The 15,635-nt window shown below is 37.6% G+C and overlaps 1 protein-coding gene across 15 annotated transcripts in view; it reads right to left on the bottom strand.

Annotated features, from left to right (window-relative positions):
• Window positions 1-978: 978 nt before the first annotated feature.
• CREM (cAMP responsive element modulator) overlaps window positions 979-15,635 on the bottom strand; it is a 31,834-nt gene continuing 17,177 nt past the window's right edge. For 4 of the 15 annotated variants that reach the window (XM_074867801.1, XM_074867847.1, XM_074867807.1 and 1 more), the window contains 4 exons: window positions 15,410-15,555; window positions 11,111-11,299; window positions 3,796-3,952; window positions 1,476-2,097 (listed from right to left, as the gene is read on the bottom strand). In XM_074867801.1, the coding sequence (XP_074723902.1) occupies window positions 1,953-2,097; window positions 3,796-3,952; window positions 11,111-11,299; window positions 15,410-15,555 (637 nt within the window). In that variant the 3' untranslated portion in view covers window positions 1,476-1,952. Of the gene's footprint in view, window positions 3,724-3,795; window positions 3,955-7,623; window positions 7,859-8,438; window positions 8,918-11,110; window positions 11,300-15,409; window positions 15,556-15,635 lie in introns of those variants that run through there. The other 11 variants (XM_074867825.1, XM_074867855.1, XM_074867836.1 and 8 more) reach the window with 10 other exon arrangements.

The raw sequence follows: 15,635 nt of genomic DNA, 5'->3' as shown, positions 1-15,635 counted from the left end.
TTTTAAAATGGCTGTGGGAAGTGACAGATCTTCTTACAAAAATCTCACTTAGTGGGATTTTCAAAAGATTCAAGCAAGTTATCCTGTGTATTTCAAGTAATTTAGGAAAGCCAGAAGAAAACAAGATTAAAAAAATATATATATACACACACCCAACAGTGTCAGAGTGAAGACTGGTTAAATGTGAATTCAGTTTAAATTAAATGAAGAAGTTTCAGTGACTTTAGTAATGTTATGATTCCATCCGTCCCCCACTCCACACACACATTTCCCCCAGTAAAGCCAATTAAGCAGGAACTAAGCCTTCCTTCCTACCACATCAGTAAGGCAATGGTGCTGCTAGTTCCAGCAAAGCTCCCGAATACTCTGCTCGTAGACTGTACTGGCCAACAAACAATTAGATCATTCCTGAATTAAAGAAATACCCATAAGCAATTTTGCATAAGCAATATTTTCTTTCAAAGCACAATGGAAAGTTGGCACATACTGCATTTACCAGGATTGTGATCTGCTTTAAGCATGGGTTTATTTTAAAAAATCTTCAGCTCTCACCTATAGGCTGTTCTGGAATGCTGTGAATCAGCAGATAGTTACTGTTTATTGGAAAGCTTCCTTCTTTAAGCCACCTTTACTTCCTCTCTGTAATTTGCAAGAAGTGTGAAAAGAACTACACCATCAGCCTTCACTATAGGCAACTGTCTACAACTGTCCAGAATCTAGAACATGAAGCATTCAGGATGCAGAATTAAACTTTGATATATAGACCTCTAATAAATTAAATATTCTACAGACTAAAGAAAATTTAAATAAATAGCAGCCATGTAGCAGACAGCTTCTTTCAGGTATTTACAATATACTTCGCATCATGTCACGAGTTTAGGTATGCTTTTTTCCTTTGTCCTTTTCCAGAGGACAACTCAGGGGTTTTCAAGCATCTCAAATAACCAAATGTTTAAAGGAAATCAGACGCTACACAGGTTAAATAACATGGTTCTATTAAAAACTATCTTTAACCATGGCACTCAGTTACAGCAATACAATACTTTTTTCCACAAAGCAACTAATATAAAAATATGCCATAAAATCATCTGTAGACTAGTATGCTAGTACATACATGTAATCATAGCATTCTTTTATAAACTCTTTCCTGAGATACAAGAAAATCAAACAACCCAAGGTATTACTGGATGCACTACCTTTATGATTCATCTAAAACAACTGCAAAATATTTTGCATGTGCAGGACACTCAGGAACGTGTAAAAAGTAGTATGTAAATATATGGCAAAGAAACAGCTCGTAGAAATTATGCATTTTTTTTTACTTTGTTATATTTTTTTTAATGTTTGGCTCCTTGGGAGATGGAAGGGAGGAGCATGAAAAACCTGAAATTAGAGCTATGAATTGACAAAAAGCAGGAAAGCATTTCAGGAATGTTAGGAGTTGGAATATAAATGACACAAACAGAAAGTCATAATTCATGTTGGCTATGTATTGCTTTATAAAGCAACTGGACATATTTTAGTCAGTTCACAGTATAATAAATATTTTTACTAATCTGTTTTGGAAGAGGAAATGTCTTTTAGGGTTTCAAGCTCCTCTATAAGTTTCTTGTTCTGAACTTCTAGCACTGCAACACGACTCTCCAGACATTTTATGTACTCTTTCTTCCGACGTCGACATTCTTTAGCAGCTTCCCTGCAAAAAGCAGAAGTAAAAAGTGCAAACAAAAAAGCCATTTGCATGCCATTAGAAAGCTCAGCAGAGTATGGAGACTATGACAGAATTCCAAATTTTGGAATATCTCCCAAATCAGTCTGAAAACACTAAGCAAAACTGGGTTCCACAAGGGCCTCAAGTGTCTCTTGCTCAAGTTCATATGGCAATCTGTAGAATTGCTTCCTCTCATGCCTTGATTAAAGTTCATAATAAACGAGGTCCAAATGAAAGACAGTTATTCTGCTTTATGACAATAAAGATCTTTGAGGGCCTTGAGTTCCTCAATGAGAGTCTTGTTTTGGTTTTCAAGCACAGCCACACGATTTTCAAGACATTTGACATATTCCTTCTTCTTTCTGCGACATTCTCTGGCAGCTTCCCTGGAACCAATACAAGGCAAATGACTACAGGAACAGCCACAATATGGCAAAGACTTGGATAAATGAAATTACCTGCAATCCCTGTGGTTCCACAATAACAACAACAACCACCACCAACTGTAAGATTGCACAACAGAACAGCAAGTAACAGCCATAAGCAATAACATGGTTAAAATACAATTCAAAACAATGAGAAATTCAAACAAATTCAGCATCAACAAATACAGAGCTGGAATTAATACACAGAGGATCTGAGAAAAACAGTGAATAAATGATAACATATTGACTTGCACTAAACATTAAGACCGAAAGCAGCATTTCTTCTTCCAGTCACATTCCATTTTGTGTGTTTATCAGGAGTATTATCTTCTGCAATCAGAATCTTAAAACCAAACCCAAAAAATTTACTTTCAGAAAACACAAGCATAACACTACTCTCCTCAGATGAAAAGCCAGGTGCCAAGCTTACAACCTGCTATAATTTTTTTTACCTTAATCTAACTACCTACAGTAAAATTTAAGTCCAAACAAATACATTTTATTAGCATTTTAGAACTGTCCAGCTAGGCACATTTCAGCCACATGCATCTGGGTTTTTTCTGTTGCTGGCAAATGGCAGTCAGGACCCATTCTCATAGCTCTGCTCAGAATTCTGTTATATTGAAGCTAAACACATTGGGTGGTATTTTCAGAAGCATGTGACTGATCAAGCATCCAATTCCAGAAGAAATTTTAGAAGTACTGGGAATCCACTCCTTTAACATCTTGGAAAGTGATAAATTGTCAAATTGTAACTTTCCAGCAACTTACATGAGAGGCAGCATAGACACCAATTTTAAAACTGAAGAGAGGAGAAACAAAAGGAGGCACAACAGTGGAGCAATCCTCATAAATTAAAATAAAGGACAGGCATGAGAGCAAAGCAATACCATGAATTCAATCATAAGGCAAGTGGCTATTAAATGTATTAGAGATCTGCATAGCAGACTATTTCTTCCATTAATCTAACTGCCACTGATAGTGGTGGCTATGCATTTAAAAAAAGAAAGAGTCCTGTAAGAATAACAAGAAGAATGCACAGAGAAAGACTGTCATTTAGAGCATACAGTCAAGTCCATGCCAACTAATTAAAAAATATACAGCCATCTCACACAATATGCCTCACAAAATGACAGGGGCACTACACAATAACTTATCCCAGTGGCCAAGTATTTAGGAAAGTCTGTAATTATCATTCCATCCTAGAATAAGTGCTCTTCACAGCATCATTAATGGACAACTGCTAATGAGATCCTCAGATACGTTCCTAACCAATTCTTGGCTGGAATGTTTCAAAACGAACAAACCCATACTGGTCATTCTGCTGTCAGTAGGCAGGGGGAGGAGGCGGGGATAAAAAAAATTCAACAATAAGTATACCTCCAGATGGTCACAAAAACTATCAGAAAGGGACAATGCTGATACCGATTTCTGAATTACCATAACATTTTAGAATTTAAAATCCATAGTGATAAGGTCAACTCTAACTTTCCATAGTTAACAGCCAATACTCAATACTATAAGGATTTGGGATGACTGACAGAATTTCTTGCCTTCACTTCATCAACCACAGGCAGCGTTCATGACCTTAAGAAGAAAACTTCATTAGAATATTTTAGGGGGCTTTTTGCAACACTATTAGTTGTTATATAGCCTTACCTATTTTTCATAAGTCTCAGCTCTCTCTTGCGTGTTGCCTCTTCTGTCAATTGCTGAGGACTATGCAAAGTCCCTGGTGAGGCTGCCATTACCACTCCCTGAGGTAAGGTAGTAGTGGGGGTTCGAATCTGGTAAGCTGGCATGTCTCCAGTGGCAGCTGTATAAAAGAATCATATTTTAAACTTTATGGCAAAAAAGAACGATGCAAAAGTCTCTCTGGACATAAAGAGATTTCTGTTGATGAATTATCCAGGATCCCTGCTACGTAAAATATTTCACAGGCCTGTAATGTCACAACTGTATTTACTATCTTACTAGCATTTATTTCCACACTGTAAAATAAATTATCTAAATTGCTCTAGCATGCAGGCCCACTAGCCAGCCAGACTGAAGCCTGTGAAAGCTTCCACATGGCTCTTTTCAGACAACATAGAAAAAGCTCTTTGAGAAACACTGTCCCAGCATCCACACTTATTTCCTGTTTGCAAAATCCCACAAAAAGATGGTCCTGCTGTTGCAGACACCGAGGTTTGTATGCCACCCCCGTCTACTAACAGAAGCTTCAGGAGTCAACTTGCTTCAGAAGTCAACTTCCTCCTCGTTCCCTGTGATAGCAACAGTACCAGCCTTACTGCCTCTGCTCCCTTCACAGCAACAGCTTGGCAACCCTTGGAAAACCAGCGAGAGCTGCTGTTGCCAAAATGAAAAGGAACAGACAAGTGCTCACGGTGAAGGAGGAGTATGTTCCTTGAGCAAGAGGGCCACAAATAGTACGCTGCAGCAGTAGCAGGCAAGAGGAGGTAGTGGCGGTTGCACAGGAAGGGGTGTAGCTACACAGTAAGTCAGAGTGCAGAAGTTCAGATTCAGCTCCTGAGCCTACCAGTTTTGAGCTCTTCCCAAGTAAACGCAGCTCTGAAATCTGACATGTTATTTGAAACCAATACCTTTCTGACAGTCTCACCTCATTTCCGTATTTCTGAGGTACTTTGTTCCTACATGATATACCCCAACTTTAAAACACTGTGAAAGTCCTACGTACTTGTGTCTTGTCTGACATATAAAATATTTCTGGAAAGGAGTAGGTAAATACTTGCTTATAATTTGGAGATAGATACTTTTTTTTTTAGTTTGATTTTTCCACTATTATCACAGAACAAAACCAGATTTTGTCATTAAAGCAACTGAATATAAAAGATTAAATTTCAGGGGCTGTTATGTTATACTTGATTTATACTTTAATTCTTTAAAGCAATACTGAAATAATGGAAAAACCTAACTTGTATTGTGGTTTAATCCCTGCTGGCAACTAAGCACCACACAGCTGCTTGCTCACTCCCCCATCCCGGTCGGATGGGGAGAGAATTGGAAGGTTAGAAGTAAGAAAACTCATGGGCTGGGATGAGAACAGTTTAATAATTGAAATAAGATAATAATAATGGTAATGAAAAAGAAAATAATAAAAAGTTAAATAAAACCCAAGAAAAACAAGCAATGCAAATGAAAATCAACTGGTCACCACCAACCGACCAATGCCCAGCCTATTCCCGAGCAGCAGGCCCTGGCCAGCTTTCCCCCTAGTTTATACACTGAGCATGATGCCGTATGGGATGGAATACCCCTTTGGTCAGTTGGGGTCAGCCGACCCCTCACAGCTTATTGTGCACCCGCAACCTCCTCACTGGCAGGGTAGCATGAGAAGCCAAAAAGCCCTTGACTTAGAGTAAGCACTGCTCAGCAACAAAAACATGTGTTATTAATATTATTTCCATCCTAAATCCAAAACACAATACTACGTTACTAGGAAAAAATTAACCCCATCCCAGCCAAAACCAGGACAACCTGGAAAAAAAAAATTGTAGACTAAAACACTTTGGGGATGCTAACAGGTAAAAAGTAGTAAAGAGACATCAGTCAACTACAGGGGGAAAAAACAAAACCTAAACTTAATAAAAAAATTACTACTGTTCTTATTCAGTTAATGCAGGTGCTTCACTAATTAAATACAAAAAACAGGATCAAGCTGTATTTAGACTACAGTTCCACAGCCATGTCCTGAAATCATTATGAGCTTAAACACTCTGCACCTCCCCCCTCTCTCGATCCTGCGGGTAAAAGTGTTTGTGGAATTACAAGATGAACTGGACCAGTGAACTGACCTGGGTTGGATAATCCCCTTGGGATGGGGGAGGGAGAAATCAGCCCAGGACAGCCCTGTGAGTACTAACAGGCAGCCGCCATGAGCACCGGGCTTGATTGTCTTGTACATCTACAAAAGAATTATTTAACCCTTTCTTTAAATTCTCCACATCTCTTCGCAGTCCCAGTTATGTCAATGGGACAATACTTCAGCTCACTATTTATAAAATTAGAATTTTAGAAACTCTTCAGGCTCACCTTTATGCTGGCCACATTGCACACATTTTATAGACTCTATGGTAAGAACTACCTTTTTTCTACCTCTCATCACTAGGTAAAAAAGAGATGTTATCTCAGTTTGCATTAGCTACAATGAATTAGAAATCCAAGTGAACCTTTGTGTAAATCAAGTCATGGGGAAAGACCCATAACCCAGGTCACCTCAGCCTGGCAAGACCAACTACTTTGTTGTCTGTCCTTGATTAACACTCAGATGTTAGCTAACAGGACTTACTGCTGCTGTTAAGAGGACTCAGTGTGATAATGTACCGGCAACATGGCTAAACAAAAGCAAGTTCCTATCTCAGCTGGGATCAGCAAACACCACTGTAAGTAACAACATGTTGCATGAACAGTTTGACCAGGTTCCAGCAGTGTCTGTCCCTGCCTAACAGTTGGCTCCTTATAAACCTACCAGCGCTGTAACAAAGATAGCCATTTTGTTGGTACAGACCTTCCAAACCCAGACATGGCAGTTAAAAAAAAAAAAAAAAAGCACAGCATTGACAAAGTATCTTGTAGTTGTGCAGTAGTATGTGCTGTATGATACATTATTGCAAACCAATTATTGAGAAGTCTGCAAATTTCTTGTATAATATCTCAAGAAGTTACAATAAAATAGTTTTCCCCAAAAAAGACACTGAGAAAGATGAAACAGGCTTTAAGCAGGGCTGATAAAATACCCTTGAAAAAAATGCACAGTTTAAGTCTAGTAATGTATCTACATATTACAGAGAAGGGTACCTTCCATTTCAGCATCTGAGACAAAAATCCCACACACCTTGATCCAGACTGACAAGCCTCTGTGGCCATTTCTAATGAAACTCCACAGAGGTTTAAAGTAATTCCTAACGTATTAGAGGTAGGACTGCCACTATTAACAGAGCCACAAACCTGAAGATGCTCTATTTCCCTAACACATTTCGCCAGGTAATTTTTTTTTTCTTTTTTTTTTTGAAAGGGAGTAAAAAGTCACTGAAAACCTGAAGCTTTGAGTTGGGACTTACATAAAGCAAATTACCAGGAAGACAAACAAACACACAACAACAACAAAAACCAACCCACATTTGGAAGAGTACAACTAACCTTGTAAATTAAGCTTTGAGAATTTTTTTTTTTTTAATTAAAAAAAACCCCAATCGCCTTGTATCAGCAGGTTCTTAGGCAAAGTAACTTGCTGAACACTAGAGAGCATCCCTGCACTTGAGTTCTTTCAGTGACTATCCAGGAGAAAAAAAGCCTGATGCACGCTATGTATTAGTAGGTCTGTTCTCCCCTTCTGAGTCATAATGATGGGACTAGATTATCAAAGGGTTTTTAACTTCACCACTAAACTGGCTAAACAAGGCATGAATCATTATCCCTTTGAGCATAAAAAAAACCCCGAAACATCGACTTGGAGAAGATACTTATCTTTGGATTAATGAAACAATATGTACCAGCAATGAGCAGCAGCACGTAGGTACCGGCTGCGAACTGGTTAACATTTACAGATCTGCCGGAGGCGATTGACGAAGCAGAAAGGAACTGACTAAATCGCAGCATGACTTGGAGCTGACGTATCTTGTTTGGAGTTTAACTTTTCCAGTTCCCTACTGCAACACGATTCCAGGAAATCTAATGACGTCAGCCCTTTGAACTCAATTAGCTGAGGAACAGACCATTTTAACAGTGGAGGAGAAAACAAGCAGACGTTACAGTACTTAAAATTATTGCTTTTAAATTTGTTTGTGTTCGGTATTTTCTTTAATAATGAAAGCACTGGTTTTACTTACACTACTGAAACAATGCACACGTTTATCTTACAGCTATGCTTAAGCCTATTTTAGCTATAATATCTGAAGTGTTTATTGCTAAGCAAAAAAGCAGTGTCATTTTTACAAAATAAAAAACGATTATAAGCATAGTAACATATAATAACAATAAAGAAGAATTTAACAGCAGAGTGATGGATTTTGCAGCAAAATTCTGCAGCAAATAGTAAAGATTAGTTACCTGAATCAATCTGTGCAAGAACTCATGCACTACCAGTGATTTTTTTTTCCCCAAAATGAAACTGGTAAAATTGCCCTGAAATCCTACACTGACTAGATAAAACTAGAAGCTATATGTACCAGTTCTGAAAGATGAAAGAGTTACAGCAACAGGTTCAAAAGAGAATGTCACAAATACCAACTAAGCACTGCTTAGACATGCAAAAATATGTAAAAGACTAACAAAATTTTTACCTGTTTCATCTCCTGTTACAGCCATGATCAGCTTCTGCACACACGATTCTGCTGTTCCTCTACCAGAGCTCAGCATGAACTGTTCCAAACTAGCAAGCATGTGCAGGATTACATGCAAGAGCACTGACATCACAGTGACGTCACTTGCTTACCACTGTCATTAATATGCTCTGTCACTGGAACAGCTCACTGAAACTGCAGCCCAAAAAAATCCTTTTCCAGTAAACCTTTTCTTTTTCTTCCTCTTCCATATTTCTATAAGCCTAGCTTTGTTCTTTTCCCCTGATTTATTCATAAAGCGACAGAAAGCACTCACCACAAAGCTGGCTGTAAAGCAAGACCTGAAAGTTCACAGCACTGACAGAAGTTAAAATGTGGCTTCAGAATTCATGAATGAATCCAAATGATAAAGTCATGATAGAAAATAGGGAAATTTTTAAAAGATGTGCAATTGTTTTGATTGGAGCAGTTCCATTAAAACGCAGAGAACTCTGTCAGACAGACATGCAAGACAGGAAAGCTTAATAAGCTATAACAAATAGGTAAATGAAAAGCTAAAGCCCCTTGCTTGGGGGGGGGGGGGGGGGGGGGGGCAGGGGGAACAACCCACAACCCACTCAATTTCAGTTAAAAGCTCAAGATTGAAGAAAGTTCCAAAGTAAACCAACCTAAAGCTAGTTATTTCAGATGCTGTAACAGTCAGAACAGTAACTCTGGTTAAGGGCTACCTCTACCCCGTTCCCTCCTTTTTCAAACTAAGTCCAAGAGATCTGGTTGACTTAGTTCAAAAAACAAACAAACAAATCTCATCTCTAACACTTATTTACATCGTTATTTACATCAATTTAAACAAAATTAGTTTCAGACCAACAGTTCAGGCACTGGTCTGTATGTAGGGCATAACAAACTTCTAAGGCCTTTGTCTGCAATAAACAAATTCAGACTGGTAATTCATCAGCTGTGAAACTATGCCAAGGACAGCAGTAATGGAAGCATCAATGCAAAAAAGGAGCGCCCTGTGATTACAGGACCACTTCAGGATCATATGAACAGAAGATCAGAATCAAAACATGCAAGAAATTCAAGCCACAGATCTCAAGTATCTCAAGTTCATATCACTGACAGTATTATGAAAGCACACATTGATCCCAACAGAATGATTTCTGATACAACTTTTTTACACTCATTTTCACTTCCTTTTGCTTCAGCTAGCAAAAATCCCTTAACTTGTATTAGGAAACTGTCAAGATATCAGAACCATCCCTTATTTTGCCTATGAATGTAAACTTGTAGCAAATGAAATATCACCCAGCTCTATAAAAGTGCCAAAGGTGTTGATCCTAATCCTTTTTCCCTCATCACAGATTATCAGCAAATATCAAGCATAAGGTTTATGTGATGCTATCCACTATTACATGAGATTCATCAACAAATACTTAAAAAAATATAAATACATATGCCATTTGCAAGATTCTTAAATGGATCCTTTCTGCTCTAGGACTGACATTTGATACAATCCTCAAATTCTGTGCTTCTTCACAGACTAGGGAAGTTTTAGGAAACAACTGAGGAGTTACTCTGTCCCACTGCCATCTCTGCCCCCAAAGCTCTGAAGAATCAATGCATTACATACAAAATACTACAGTCAACTGGAGAGACAGAGAAGTCCTCTAATTTAAGGGATGTGTATGCACATGTATAGAAAACATATTAAACTCTATACTCAGAAAACACACACTACCAGAGTGGGAGACTTGTTTGGGGGGACAGCCAAATTTGGGTCTAAGGCTTTGCTAAAAATGTATTCATAACAATATTTAGGGAAGTACTCTCTGCATGATGAAAACTAACATTTTGGGTAAGAGTTTTTCATATTATAGTCTTAGAGCTTCCTTGAAATGCTTCTGAAAAGTCTTGGGAAGACAATGTATTTCAGCAAAGAATTAACCAGAGGCACTGGAAGAATTAAAATTTGGTATCATTATTTACCATTGTCTCAACAAGTTCAGTTATCTACAGCTATTAGCTTTATTCACATCCTGGTCTTCCTTTACATCAAAGGGAGAGAAATAGCCACTTAAAGACAGAACTTACTTTGAACATCCATATTAGGGGGAAAAAAAAAATTAAAAAAAAAACACTCAACCTGGACTTCACCAACTACCTCAGACATCTGTGTCTACATTTAGTCAACAACTCTCACCTATTCCATGAATACATATTTAAAGTTTTCCTAGCTCTTCTCATGGTTCAATTCAGATAACTGTTTTGGCTTAAAGCATTCATATGGCCCTCCCTCCCTACTTCTCTGTACCAATTAAAAAAAAAAAAAAGGGAAAATAAATTCCCTATATCCTCCATGTCAGGCATTAATTTAGTGTCTCCATACAGAAATCTCTTCCCCACTTTCAAAGTCAAATCTCTCTCAAAGTCTGGACAAGAGAATTCAAAGCAGAAAGTGATTTTATATCTTTATTTCTTCCTCATAACTTTTTTAATCAAAAGAAGTAGCTGCTTTACTGAGCAGAGAAACTATCTCCTCCTGTCTTTCATCTTGTTATGCATAAATATTTTATTTAATAGTGCAATAATGTCAACACAAAATAAAATTCCTTTTAAGAAAAAATGTTCTATATGAAAAAACTAAAGTGCAGTAGACTAATAAAATATACCTTGAACAACAACTTGGCTTCTGGGAACAAAAAACTGTTGTGTGCCATCAGGTGATTGTCCTGCATATTGCACAATGGTAGCACCTGGCTGAGGAGCTCCTGAATTTGTCATTGTTAATGTCTGTAGTCCATGGACACCATCAGAGGCTGGATTAGAAATCTGGATTGTACCACCCTGAGTTATAGTAACTAAACACAAAAAGAAAAATAGAAGTTAGGCAATAGAAAGAGATATAGCACATGTTAAAAAGCACATCTCCCTTTTAAAAATAAAAAATAGTAGCTCCTAGCCATACAGAATTGTTGTTTTAAACACTAATGTAAAAAGGTTATTTTAAAAAAAAAAAGCACTGTGTTTATCAACTCCCACAAAAAATCTAGGACATCTAGACAAAGGAAGAGCAAGTTTTCTGACACTCACAATCCTTTCCCTAGGGTGAGAGTCTAGCCCAACAACGTTTTTCCAAGTTGTACAGAGCTGTAAAGAGTCCAATACTTATGTAAAAAGAGAAACAAAACAAAGGGTTCCCCCCCCAATAATCAGCAATATGAAAAATAGAAATATACTTTCCGCATTAAAAAAAAATATTGTGTTGCTCATCATAATTAAATATTTAGACAAAAATCAAATTCCCTAGATACTCCTTTTGAATTTAGCATTGTCTTTGTTAAGAACAGAAATATCATGGAACGGTTTGGGTTGGAAGGGACCTTAAACATCATCTAGTTCCAACCCCCCTGCCATGGGCAGGGACACCTTCCACTAGACCAGGTTGCTCAAAGCCCCGTCCAACCTGGCCTTGAACACTGCCAGGGAGGGGGCAGCCACAACCTCTCTGGGCAACCTGTTCCAGTGCCTCACCACCCTCACAGTGAAGAACTTCTTCCTTACATCTGATCTAAATCTACCCTCTTTCAGTTTAAAGCCATTCCCCTTTGTCCTATCCCTACACTCCCCGACAAAGAGTCCCTCCCCACCTTTCCTATAGGCCCCCTTTAGGTACTGAAAGGATGCTATAAGGTGTCCCCAGAACCTTCTCTTCTCAAGGCTGAACAACCTCTTCCTTACATCTAATGTACATCTACTCTTTCGGTTTAAAGCTATTACCCTTCCTCCTATCAGTACATGCCCTTGTAAGAAGTCCTCCAGATGGCAAAAGAACTTGTAATTTTTGTTTCCTCTGCATCATTTCAGACAGAACATCATGATATGCACAAGTAGGCAAAGGTGGGGGTGCGTCAATTCACACACTCCAACTGAGCACACAACTCTTGCACCATTAGACTACTATCACAGGTGAGACAAACCAATTTTTTTCAGTATTCCATAACCAACATGATAGATCTACATCCAGCAGAGTAGGTTTATAGTCAGATCAGGCTACAAGGCTCATATACAAGACACCACTTAAGCAAAACTATCCATTCCCCTTACAGAAAGACAACACGTGTTGCTGGAGGTAACTGGGAAAGACATTTTATCTAGCTAGTCATGCCTGTCAGTCTGCTTCCATAAGACAAAGCCAAGAAGCTCTGAGAAAAAAGGTATTTGGAAGCCATGGCAACATACTGTTTCAGCTGGTAAAAAGTAAGCAAAGAACAGCCATCACTGCTACTAACAGAAAAAATATATTTGTTTTTCAGAAAAATTTACTTGAGTTTTTCCAAAAATCATCCCAAGACATTGAGACACCAACATATAGTCAAAATTATCTTTTCAACTCAACTGCCTTTCCTATGCAGGAATAGAGAACTGTAAAGAAAATAAGGAATCAACAAATCTAGTAACATATGATATCTGTTTTAAACCAGGGCACAGTACAGATGGTTGTAGTGACACTGCAAGACCAGTTCTTCATTGCCATGGACACTGTACAAGCTCAGTGCATAAACTGCTGGATGCCTGCACAACAGAAGCCACTCAACCAATGCTGGCCAAGAAGAGAAGAGTACAATAATGGAATGACAGGAATACAATAACGATAAGCAGAAGTAAAGAGCTATTGAGAGGAGACATAACGATAAAATAGATACACGTAGTGACCTTTTGCACCATATCCAGACTGAAATTAACACAAGAGATGCTGCATTCCCCACACAGTGTTCCCAGTTTTAGCTAACAGCAGTTCCTGAGGATCACAGGCAGCCAACAGGGCAGCTGCTCAGAAATGCTGCAGACCTGTGCCTTCCACATGCAGGACTAGAAGTCAACAGTCAAGCCTTCTTCAATAAATTCCAAATTAAGACCCCCTCTACTACAAGGAGATGACAATCCTTGCTACCACTCAGTACCAATTTTTCCTAACCAGAATTAGAGAGAACACTCAGACTTCACTGAAGCAAAAGATGTGTGATACTTTAACTTACAAAGTTGAACTTAGAAAAACCCCAACCACCAACAAATTAAGGAACTAATAAATTAGGTAAGAAAAACTGTTGCCAGACAAATCTCTCAAAACAAAGTTTTTGAGCCAGAATCAGTAGAGTCCATGAAGGCTGACACTACATCCTGAAGCAATGCTTCATTATGGCTGAGAAACTATTTAACAGATTAAATTACCTTCAATATGTTTTAGGCTATGACTATAATTTATTCAAAGAAAAAGTAGCATAAACCAGAAATCATCTATGCTTGGCTCATGAGAAAGCCAAAGCTAAGTTAAGATGAGATTTAATTTTTGTGGACTCTTAATTCAAGCATGTCGTTGGTGATGCTCTCTGTTCCTTGATTTTTCAGAAATAAATGTTTAACTGAACAAGAAAGAAAAAACTATGAATTTCATTATTCTTTTATATACTTCCCTATCACTATGATCTATAGCTATGTTCAAATTAAAACATCCTCAATTAAGAATCACCTCCTGAAAAACACTGCTAGTAAAGGTACAACTCTGGTTTCCTAGCGGAATCTACAATTAAGAAACCTAAACTCCTGATTTCTTAGAAATCCTAAAGGTTTGAAGGCTCACTGCAACATAGTACAGACACTACAGCACTTCTTTTTAAGCCTTGAAACTGCAGAGATTTTTTTTTTAACTAAACCTAAACCAAACGAAAACTGTAATTAAAAAATTGAAGAAAATAATTTAATTTGGTCAAGAATATCTGCCAGATTCTATACCAGATAACTGTAATTTAGCATGACCATAAGTCCACAGAAAAGAGCACTTCAGATGCTGGGCATCATGAAGCAGACATTTATTTATGTAAGGTACAGACCTTACAGAAAGGGTAAAAGTGGCACCTGAGGAGTCCAAGCAAAATTACCTTCTATGCTGAAAGGGTAGATAATATTATAGGCAAATTCTGCTTTCTCAGAGTTAATAATTACATTAGTTGCATAAATTAAAAATAACTGAAAAATTCTAAGGGTGGCTAGAATACAACTAGAGTGCCATTCTATCCTCTTTTATATGCCATTGCAAAGTTTTCATAGACTTCCTCTGTACTCTTGTTTCAGGAAAAAAACCCCACATTTCTTTTGCAGTTTTCCTGTCATTATATCAAAGGAAAAATACCTGCATTTCAGTGTGTCTACACATGAAAAGACATGAAAAAAAATAACTGTAGGAGTGAAGCTTTATCCAATACATAATTGAAAAAAACAGTCATTATAAGAGTTATCCCTTACATGATTATGATTAAGGCCAAAGAAACTATGGGGAGCAAGGTAGGCCACATTTTTAACATAAATGCAGGAATGAAAAAAAAAATTTAAAACTATAGAACAGAACTGTGAATCTAACTTTCAACTTGCATTTGGATGAAGTATCAAATGTTGGAGACCATGACTTAGGTTAATTTTGCAGTTAGTGTTCATACTTGACAATTGGAGAGGAAGAGACACAGTTCTTTTAAGAAAGAAAATTCAAAGTTAAATAATTTCATACTCCAACCATACACTTCAAAAAAGTCTAACTCACTGGCATTTCATGTAATGAATAGCACTAATGCATAGAAAAGCACAGCAATTTGAAACGGCAATAATTCATAACACTAAACATTCACATTGAAGTCTCAACATTTTTCATTTCACCTGAGCCTCACCTCCACATTTTTAATGCACAGGAGTTCTAGGAGGACTAAATCTATCAACCAACAGACATTACAAGAAACAGCCAAAAAGTCTATAATGACCACGTTAGGAAAAATTAAATATAAAAACTGTAATTATTTAGAAATACAGCAGCTCTCATTCTTCACCAAAATCTGACATCTCTACTCCGTTATGGAACTCTCAGAAACAAAGTTGTTCCTATATATGTTGTGCAACACTACATAGTATCTTTGCAAACATACAGTATTGCCCTGCGTTAGTATGATACAGGCTGGTTGGCATGGCCATTGCAGAAATTCCCAAAGGCACTCCTTCATCTTCTGACTTTTCTTCTTCTTCAATCTTTGGTACTGCAGCAGCATCTGATGAGAGTTCATTCAAAATTTTTCTAAAAGAGAATGTAAATAATTTTATATATATTTGAAATTCCGTATCCATGAGAAAATTAAGTCACTGGCTTTTATCAGA

The sequence above is a fragment of the Strix uralensis genome, chromosome 1 (genome assembly GCF_047716275.1).
Source record: "Strix uralensis isolate ZFMK-TIS-50842 chromosome 1, bStrUra1, whole genome shotgun sequence".
In the NCBI taxonomy this organism is placed as follows: Eukaryota; Metazoa; Chordata; class Aves; order Strigiformes; family Strigidae; genus Strix; species Strix uralensis.
Note: the sequence above shows the minus strand (reverse complement) of the source record. Positions and strands in the feature narration are given on the sequence as shown.